At 37.1% G+C, this 10,323-nt stretch overlaps 1 protein-coding gene across 2 annotated transcripts in view; it reads right to left on the bottom strand.

The window, feature by feature from the left end:
* Positions 1-610: 610 nt before the first annotated feature.
* The window catches only part of MRPL22 (mitochondrial ribosomal protein L22), a 30,050-nt gene continuing 20,337 nt past the window's right edge, over positions 611-10,323 (bottom strand). For both annotated transcript variants that reach the window (XM_006194872.3, XM_014567864.2), the window contains 4 exons: positions 9,010-9,075; positions 8,175-8,252; positions 6,706-6,775; positions 611-906 (listed from right to left, as the gene is read on the bottom strand). In XM_006194872.3, coding sequence (XP_006194934.1) covers positions 695-906; positions 6,706-6,775; positions 8,175-8,252; positions 9,010-9,075 — 426 coding nt within the window. In that variant the 3' untranslated portion in view covers positions 611-694. The remainder of the gene's footprint in view (positions 907-6,705; positions 6,776-8,174; positions 8,253-9,009; positions 9,076-10,323) is intronic.

Here is a 10,323-nt window from a genome sequence, read left to right as displayed (position 1 = left end):
TTGAATTCACTCTGAAAAATTAATCAGTACTAAACAAGATATCCAAGCAATAGAAACTATTGTTGGAAGGAGACATAAAAGTCTTTAACCAGAATGAAACTTTCTAAGTTAAAGGGCTTTCAGAGTTTTAGATTAATATTTCTAATAAACTCCTGTAATTCCAAGTTACTGCTAAAACAGTAAAGGAAAATATAATCCTTCACCCACTGAAATATGCCAACAATTAAAAGGATAAACAGAACAACAGAATGCCCTAAAATACTGCAGTGAAACAACATGCAGCAATGCTCACCTCCACCCCCCTTCACCAGTCCCAAGAGAAAAGTCAAGTGAAATAACAAAGACAAGCTTTCTTGTAACTTTCTACTCAAGTCCAGTATCAAAGCTGCCAACTGCGGGGCACTAGCTGCAAAGTTAACATTCCCTTCATACAGTACTCAAAAAAGCCTTCTGAATTACATAGTCTGTTACTATGTTTAAAGGAGATTTCCCCTTCCAAGTTGCAAATGCATAAAATATACCCAGAGGCTCATGAGAGCTGGGCAAAGCCTTATAAATATTCATGTAAAACTAGCAGTTGTGTTTCATATTTCAATAATTCAATGACAAATTATAAAAAGCATTTGTCTTTAATTTTTGTTGGTTTTAGGAAATAAATGTTAAAATATGTACACTGTGGAGTTGAATACCCCCATCACAGAGTGTGAATGATGGTCCGGTTGCGAAGCTCCTGGATATACTCTTTGGCACGGGTGACTGCTGACTTCGGTGCCTCCGGTGGAGGTGGGGGGCCTTCCACCAACTTCACAAAATAATGGCAAAAAACCTTCTCCATAATCCCAAAACGACCTCTGCCATGGTATCGGATGCGTTTCAGGTACTGGCCGCGCCCTGAAGTGGACTCCGCTAGATGGGGAAGAAAAAGAGAATTATAGGAAATGACTGTATCCACAAGATTAAAGCCTGACCAGCTGAGGAATGTCCGCCCTCTCCCACACTGGATTCTAAGACGACATGAGCTCGTGGCTGGTGAAAGCAGGCTGGTCTCTCCTGAGTCCTTCCTTCCTAAGGACCAGACTCTACTCCAAGTGCTAGAGAAACAAGAGTGAACAAGACTAGCAAGGGCCCTGCCTCCACGCAGCGCATACTCTAAAGGAGAAAGACAGAAGACAAACAACATCGTTTCGGTCAGTGACAGTGTTACGAATAAAACAGAACAACTACGTGACAGAGACTGATGGGGTGCTGGGGGGCAACTTCAGACTGGGCAGTGTCAAGGGGCATCCTTGAGAAAGAGGCACTTGATCCAAGCCCAGAATGAATCACTCATGCAACTATCTAGGGCCAAGGAGTTCCAGGCAGAGGGAACAGCAAGAGCAAAGGCCCGATGCTGGGAATGTGCTTGGCCTGTTTTAGGAAGAGGAGCTGCTAAATCACGTGTAGGAAGGCGAAGCGTGACACAAACAAGGGGAAGAGGTCAGAGATAAAGGCAAGATCAACAGAGCCCTGTAGGCTGAGGGAAGTTCTGATTTTATTCTAACTGTATGAGAAGTCCCTGGAACCAGTGGTTCCCAAATGCTGTCCTCAAGTTAACTGAATCAAACTAACCCAGGGAACATATTTAAAATGCTGATGCTGAGACCCCATCTCTGGAGATTCTAAGCGAATCCAAGGCTGGGCCTTGGAAATTATATCCTGAGCAAACACCACCCCTAAGCAAATTCTGATTCACAGCCAGTTTTAGGAACTCCTGCATCACATCTGCCCCCTCATGTCCCCTCCCCCGTTCTACGTGTCAAAGTTTGACCTTGTAAAATTGGAAAAAACCTTTTAAGTAGTACAAGAAGAAATCATTTACCTGTTCACTCACAGTAAATCACAGTAGAAACCACCTTCTACTATCTTCTGAATTTAGTCTTACTCTTTTAAGCAAATTTAATAAGCCTTTTAAAAAGGCAAAATCTACAGAACACATATCAAATTAATCCACTTTGATGCTCACCATTCTTTCATTCTTACTGTGACAGAATTTTATGTTACAGGGACTACATCAAAGTATGTGCTCCACAACCCTCTAACTACAATTCTCTCATGAAATGGGTTTCAGCAGAAGCATCTAGCTTTGGCCAAGAGAAAACTAAGGATGAAAATGATTAAGAAAACTGCGTAGGGTCTCAGTGAGACAAGGGGAGAACTACTGCCCTTTAATTTACTTCATCTTCAGGGCACTAAAGAAATGCATGTAAGAATTTCCAAAGATGGGGCTGGGGGGGAGGTGGGCGAAATGGGTGAAGAGTCAAAAGGTACTAACTTTCAATTATAAAATAATTAAGTCATGGGGATGTTATGTACAGCACAGTGACTACAGTTAATAATACTGTACTGTATATTTGAAAGTTGTTAAGAGAATAGTTTTTAAATGTTCTCTCGTAAGAAAAAAAATTCTGTATGTATGGTGACCGATGTTAACAAGACTTGTGGTGATTACTTCACGGTACATACAAATATTGAATCATTATGTTGTACACCTGAAATATAATGATGTATGTCAATTATACCTCAATAAAAAAATTTTTTTTTTAATTTTCCAAAGAAAAAGCGGCAGTATACAAATCACTTTATAATGAAGCATCACCATGTGCCCTGGGTCCACCTGTGAGGAGGAAACCTACAAAAAAGAACAAGTGACACTGGGAAGAGTGTAGAAAGCCTCTAAGAAGATTGTACATACATGATGGCTGCTTTTATCCAAAACTGCTACTCAACCCATTTTGAGCACCACTTTCCGAATACTTTGAGAATAAAGAATACTACTCCAGTGAAAGAAGTATCAAAATTAGCTAATTGTGCAGCACTACACAATCTATCAAAACACAACGACCAACCCTATCAGGGTCTATGTTAACTACCATTTTCCTCCCATCTTTCCCAAAACACTTAAGAGCAGACACTCAATACCTGCTAAATGCCAGTTATGATTTCATCCTTAAGCCATAAAATACCATCTGCCTATCCTTATGCACATAATGCCACCATTTTTTATGTAAAAGCAAAAACATTAATTCTTCTGAAACACCAGGATTCTTTAATACTCTGGAATGGGAACACACAACACAGCCACTCTGAGGCCTGAGTGAAATCAGGAGTTCGCCACATTGACTCCAAATCGGTGTATGGTCTCCCCTCCTCCAGTCTCCCCTCCACTGATTCTGTATGACAGGGGTTTCAAACTGCTTCTGAACAGAACATTTCAATTAAAATGAAGCAACTTGTAGATGCCCTTTTTCATCTGGATCTGTTCCAACTGAAACATGGGTGGGGGTAGACCCAAAAGTGTGTTGCCATTCATTCACCCAACAAATAGAAATTCTTAGCCCCTACTGGGTGCCAGGCTCTATCCTGAGCTCTAAGGATACAGCAGTGACCAAGATATCAAGGATCCCTTCTGTTTGCCCCAGGCCCCACTCAGAAGGTCCCACAGCACAATTTCAATACCACTGCTTATAGTTAACAGTCTCAGAGCACTGCCTTAAATAACACAAACCTCTTACCCAAAAACTTCCTGTGGTTCCTTTTCAATACAGTTTTAGCTGAATGCCACAGCCTGCCTTGCTCAGCCCCTGGAATCTAGGCCCAACCCACCTTTTCAATTTTATCTACTCCAGGTCAAGCCTCTACTTCTGTCGCACTGTTCTACTCACTGAGCCACATAACTACTGCTCACTCCAACCCATGTGCCTCTGCTGAAGTGGTTACCTCACTTTGAAATCAATCTTTTCCCTTGGACACTCTTTCAGCTCCACAAAAGCCTATCTTTAAAAGCCAAAATGTATTCTTCCCAAGGACTATTACTGTCAAAGAACAAAACTATGTGTGTTAAATGTTTTAAATTGCTATAAAAGACACACTGTCACCTAGCTGTACAGGTAGTACACCCACTGAAAGCACTCAAATATCTTTTGAATGAAAGAAAAAACATTAAGACATCTCGCAAATGGAAACAACCTTCTAAAGATAATGTTCAAGATAATGCTCTTTAAAGATAATGCCCAACAGACATCATATATTTAAAATATTGTCAGTATTTCCTATTGCTGGTATTTAGGTAAATGCGAATCTTGACCATTTTAACTTTAAAAACCCTCTCCCTCTTCCCCCTCATCACTCTTAGCCCAGAAGACTGATTTTACGAAGTCAGTCGATCACTTTTTCCCTGAAGTAAACCACTTTAGATGTCATGAATCACGAAGCAGTGACATTTTATTAGTCCACGTCCACTTGTTAAGGCCTATTCACAGTGTCATTAGTCATCGTTATAAGGCTGAAAAGGAAATGAACTTTCAAAGTCTGTGGTCACGCAACACCAGGTATTAGCTTTAGACTGAAGACAAGTATTTGAAGGAATCACCATATAGTGAGAACATATGCTACCAAAGGACTTTCTCTCAAATGCCTGTACTTACTTATCTCAGGGAACAGAAAGAACTATTGCTGAGCCAAAATGGCAGCCAAGTAACTATCTTTCAAAGCTCTAAAAGAAGTCTATGGAGTGAAACATCTATGCCTTTTCAAAGACGGTAAGCTGATAAAGAAGTTTCCCACATTTTATAAGAATCACTAGAGTACTCACCCAGGCCTCTCTCCTGGGGTTTCAGATCCAGTGAGTCTGTGGTGAGGCCTGGGAATCTGTATTTTCAATAAGAACCTCAAGTGATTCTCATCAGAGAAGTTTGGCAAATACAGGGATAAGATGCCTGAATGTCATGGTCAGATACTTCATCTTCTTGCAGTACACACCTCTTTTTCCTTCATAATAGAGTAAGGCAACAAAATATTTAGCTAATGAGTTTTTAAAATCATAACACAAGGGGGAAGAATAGAGCTCAGTGGTAAAATGTGTGCTTAGTATGCACGAAGTCCTGGATTGAATCCCCAGTACTTCCATTAAATAAATAAATAAATAAACCTACTCACCTCCTCACTGCAAAAAAACAAAAAAAATTTTAAATAAATCAAATATTTACTAAAATCGTAAGACAAATCTGAACTTACCAGAGGGTACAGGAAGGGCAGAGCTTTTTCAGCAGAAATGTACATAAGGAGACCAATGAATTACAGGCCCATTCACATAAAATTGGTTAAGTTTATTTTTGCTTAAAGGCAACACTGGACTTTGCACCTTCATTTAGGAAGACAGGATTAAGCTCTTCACTCTCTCTCTCTATACTACAACTACTGAAATGGATTTAGAGACAAAAATCCATTTTATTTACATCTGAATTTCATTATGAAGTGTTATGTATCAGCTAAGAAGTCAATATTCTTATGAAACGAAAAAAATCAAATTTCACTTGACCTTGAGTCACAGAGCAGGAAAGATCACCAAGAGGTTTTAAGCAAATGGTCTTGCTCTTCACTCATTGCATCTCTTCCACCAATTCTGGGCCCTCCCAGCATTATTTACTCATGTTATTCCCACAAGAAAATGCTTATGATTAACTACTGTGGGCTACATCTTCTGAGTTTTGATTTCCCTCTGCATCTATGCATGTATCAGAATATAATTATACAAGATTCAGCTTTAAAATATTTCAATCAAAAATCATAACTCATTTGAATTTCTGAAGTAGGTGTGGTTGCCAGCATCAATTATAGATGAGTTAAGATTTTAACTTAACCAGAATAATTTTCTGCAGTAGGGCAGAGGTTAAGTGACAAAGTGGAATTTAGATTTCTTTAAAAATTCTAATTGTTGAAAAATTATAAGACACAGCTAACTTCCCCCATAATGATTCAGCCCCTTCCCCTCTATTTGTAGAGTAGCAGTTCCTAAATCTTGAGATTAAATGTTCTTAGATAAATAATCCTTCTTATATGTAGGTTTAGGAGATTGAGAAAATTCTGCTTTGACATTACCATCTTTGATTACAAAACTGCTGAAGTTAGGAGTAACTGCTGCATTAACTCCAATCACCACATGACTTTACTGTGGTGTCGGAAAGGGGCAAGAGAGCTTCATTATAAACAGTTATCTCTTTCTAGAAAAAGTGTGTGAAGGTATAGTACTAAAAAATCTCTTACCTTTGCACAGTGCTTCATGCTTCCCAAAGCATCTTCACTTACATTAACTTAATTTGATGTGGAACAAGTATATGAAACTGGAGATGATGCTTCAGGATATAATAATAAAGGGTGGACAAACACATCTGAGTCACCTGAGCCTTTGAAGGCCTTTTATAATTCAACAGACTTTCCATGTAATTGGAAGGTTAACTTATAAGAAACCTTTATGGATGAGGCACCTGGCCTGGCACATCATAAAGAAAGATTTTTTAAGTCTACGTGTGATCCTTTATATATATTTCATTTGGGATGACCAATACTTCATTTAAAAAATCAGCTATGTTCTTCTTTAGTTTTATTATGATTAAAGAACCACACACTATGTACCACCTTGATATCCATTATTTAATAATTATCAGCAATAGGTTTCATGATCTCAATCACATTACAGAACAAGTAACAATAAAACAATAAAATTATGACCATTTACAGAAGACTAACAGCACATAGAAAGCTATTATCAGCATTCTCACTGGTAAACACAGTCCTAAGGAGTTAGATATCAAAGATTATTGTTAGATAAAGAACTTGGCATCACTATTGGAACACATTTTCTAAAACTAAGAATATTAAAGATCTTACCTACATACAAATTGGATCTGAATTCCACATTGTGGTCTCTCACTGCCATATCTTGTGCTTCTAAGAGAACCTTAAACAAGGAAAAGAAAGACATGTATATGGCAGACCATGAATTAAAACAGAATTAAATTTCTCATTTCTTGTTATCTCTGTAACATGACTGCTACTCACATGCCTCCCTTTTATAGTTAATTTTAAAAAGAGAGTATCAGATGGTAACGATGCTAAGGAGAAGGAATACAGTGAGCTTTCCCTCCTCAGACAAGACCTGCAAGTGCAAGGAACACAGTCCATCCTAATCAGTTGTAAATGGAACATGTCGGCTGAAAGGAGGAGGTGACAGCACTTGCAGCAGCACCCTTGCTAATGAACACTGTATCTTTGAGTCAAAAGCTTGCCAAAACGTTCAAGAAGCTCAAGAGGTAAATCTTAATGAAAATTCTTAAACTTTGGATCCAAAATAACCATTAACAACATCAGACAAGTAGAGAAAATCATACTTCAAAATTTCCTTTAAGAATTATTAAATGTATACTCCATAGATATTTTGAATTAAGTTAACTTCCTCTGGAACACATTTTTTAAATAGGACAATTGTTGCCAGAAAGAACAGAAATCAGATCTTTCACTCCTTTAAAGACGAGAATGTGCTACAAAGCTGAGTACAAAACAGACACTCAGTCATTGCACTCTGAATGGAATTAAATATAGGTGTTACAATAGAGCCTCTTGGAAGTCTGAATCCAACAATCTCAACCATTCAACTACAAAACTAAAAATTAAAAAAACACTGAAAACATAACATCTGACTTGAGATTTTAGTTAACTGAAAATTAACTGAAGTATAAAACATAATGCTGATATCCCCAGATAGCCTCAACCATGCCTTTTGAAATAAGAACGCTCATGCACCTACAATAAGTCAGCACAAATACCATGAGTACATTTGCACCTAGTAAATCAGCTACATTTAGAGCGAGAAGGGTCTTTAGAGATAATCTAATCCAATCCCACCCAGTCTACAAATGAGAAAAATGGAACTAGACAAGGGTCTTGCCCATGGTCACAACAGAAATTGTCACAGAAAACAATCAATTCCCCTGAGTTCCAGTCCAGTGTCCTTTCCACTCAGTTAGTTACAAAATCACTCAGTCACAGAACTGACCCAAAAAAAACTTCTAAAAAATTTATCAAGCCCCCAATCATTAAAAATAAGATGTATCACTTCATAGACTGACCACAAAATAGAAATTGCCATCTGATGCAAATAAAAGCATCTCAGGAAAAAAATTACTTAAAGCATACAACAGTCCTGGGGTATGAGAACATTAATAAAACTGAGTACCCTAAATCTGTGTTATATAAACTATTCATTTACACCAAGAAATTCAGGGAATTCAGGACTTAGGCCAAGCTTACTAACATCTGCAAGACAGCTATGCGCTCCCTCCCCATCAATCTTAGTTTACCTCTTTAATTATTTGGGCCCCTTTTTTGTCACTGAATTCCAATTGAGCCAGAGCCTGGTCAATGGACATTCCTCGTATCTAGAATTAATGAGTAACAAACAAGAGAAAATAAATTAGTTTATAAAGTCAGTGTTCCCTTTTCAATGAAAAGAAACTTACATAATCCAAATAATTTCTAAAAATAGCTAACTAGTTACATGTTACTTATTCCTCAATAAGATGGGGAAAACCTTTTTCATTAAGTATAAAAATAGCTAACTAAATGCAGGCAAAAGGGAAGAAAACAAGTTTGAAAAGGGATGCCACCACTCTAAGTCAAAATCAGACTTAAACATTTTAACAATAAAACCTGGATTATAATGGTTTCAGTGATAATAAAAAAGAGAGAAGACATAACAGACAAAGACTACAGGTTGGCAAGGACCACACTAGGCATTTGAGATATCTCCTTCTATAGAATAAATGTATTACATGTATATTTGCTGCTTTTGTATTCTCTCATATATAAATTTCATTTTCCAAGGGAAAAACTTAAAAAAAGGCAATAGTTTTGAAATAGGTTGAATTTGCTTCCTGGATTCTTTAACCGTAGCCAAGTTTTTGATACCTTTGTTCTAAGTATCTATGGATCCAACATGGCTTAGTTTACCCAAAGGTAAAAATTAAGCAAAACCACTCATCTCTGAGCTATCCTTTTTGGATTACCAACCAAATGTCTGAAAATGCAATTATATTCCTCAATTTCTCGGGAAATCAGGACAGGTTTTTTTTGCTTTTCCAAATCCTGGGATAAAATCTGTGGCTCCTTTGCCTAAGTGTAGGCATTTTAGCTTACCAATTTTGCCAAATACCACATCTTGTCTTTGCTGTACTTTATCTGTCTTCGACAATGGTAGATTTCCTTAAAACGGGAAGAGAACAAAAAAACAAGTTTATCAAAATGACAGTAACACACTGTTAATAAAGTTTTTAGTTTCTATGCCTAGTGAAAATGCTGCCATAAGAAATTAAAAACTATTAAGAATTTGGAAAGTTACATTTTTCCAAAGTCTCACCATATTATAAAGGTTACTAAGGGAGAAACAACTATAAAATGGCTAGTGGGTGCCAATATTTGCAACATTGCTATTCTGAGGCATAGTAAAAGATTTAAATGAAAGTATTTTTGAAAACATTTACCTGGCTAAAAGAACAAAAGAAAAGGTACATTAAGAAAAAAGTCCCTTGTTAGGAGAACAATGGTGAAATGGACAAAATAACTATTTTCATAAGAAAATCAATATTCTACGTGTTTGGTCAAGAGCATAGGTTCTAGAATCAGACTACGTGGGTTTGAATCCCAGCTCTACCATTTACCAGCTACAAAACCCAAGCTATTCAACCTCTCTCTGCCTAAGTTTCTTCTTTAAAATGAAGATAACAGTACCAAACATATAAAACTCTAAAAAGGATTAAATGAAGTAACCTATGTAAATAAAGTACTTCACAGTGGGTAAGATTTTAGTAAATGTTAGTTCCTATTACCTTCTATTTATAGTAGTAGGTATATCCTATTGAATCTTTTAATCAATCATCCATTAAACAATTTATAGTTCATCAAGCACTTCTCAAGCCCATTATTTCATATGATCTAACTCTGTGAGTTGGGAGAGAAAACATTTTATAAACCTTTTACAAAATGAAAATCAGAGAAATCAAATAATTTGTCCAAGATTGCAAAGTTACAAGACAAAGCTAGCGCCACCCAAGGAAGTATGTGAAGGGCCTAATACAATTTCTGGCCAGTGTATCTTTAAAGTTCCCCCTTGGGACTCTAAAACCCACATTCTTCCCACTACTACAGCATACTGACACTTAAAAAAAAATTAGAAAACATTTTTCAAGGCAAATAATAGCAGAAAAAACTCAGAATTTTCTAATATTCTGACTCCTGCCGGAAATTTTCAAATGCCCTTAGAAGCAACAGAGTTTTCTCAAGTGGCCATACTTTTAATATGTAGCAGATTTCATTTCAGCTGCAATAGAAGCTGACAGGCTGAAAACTGTAGCAATAGCCTAATTACATTTTCAGCAATAAAGTGTCCTGGGGAGCAGGGAGAGGAAAGAAGAACCGTCATGACTGATAATATTAATCTGCAAAAATTAATTC

Source organism: Camelus ferus, chromosome 3 (genome assembly GCF_009834535.1).
Source record: "Camelus ferus isolate YT-003-E chromosome 3, BCGSAC_Cfer_1.0, whole genome shotgun sequence".
Lineage (NCBI taxonomy): Eukaryota > Metazoa > Chordata > Mammalia > Artiodactyla > Camelidae > Camelus > Camelus ferus.
Note: the sequence above shows the minus strand (reverse complement) of the source record. Positions and strands in the feature narration are given on the sequence as shown.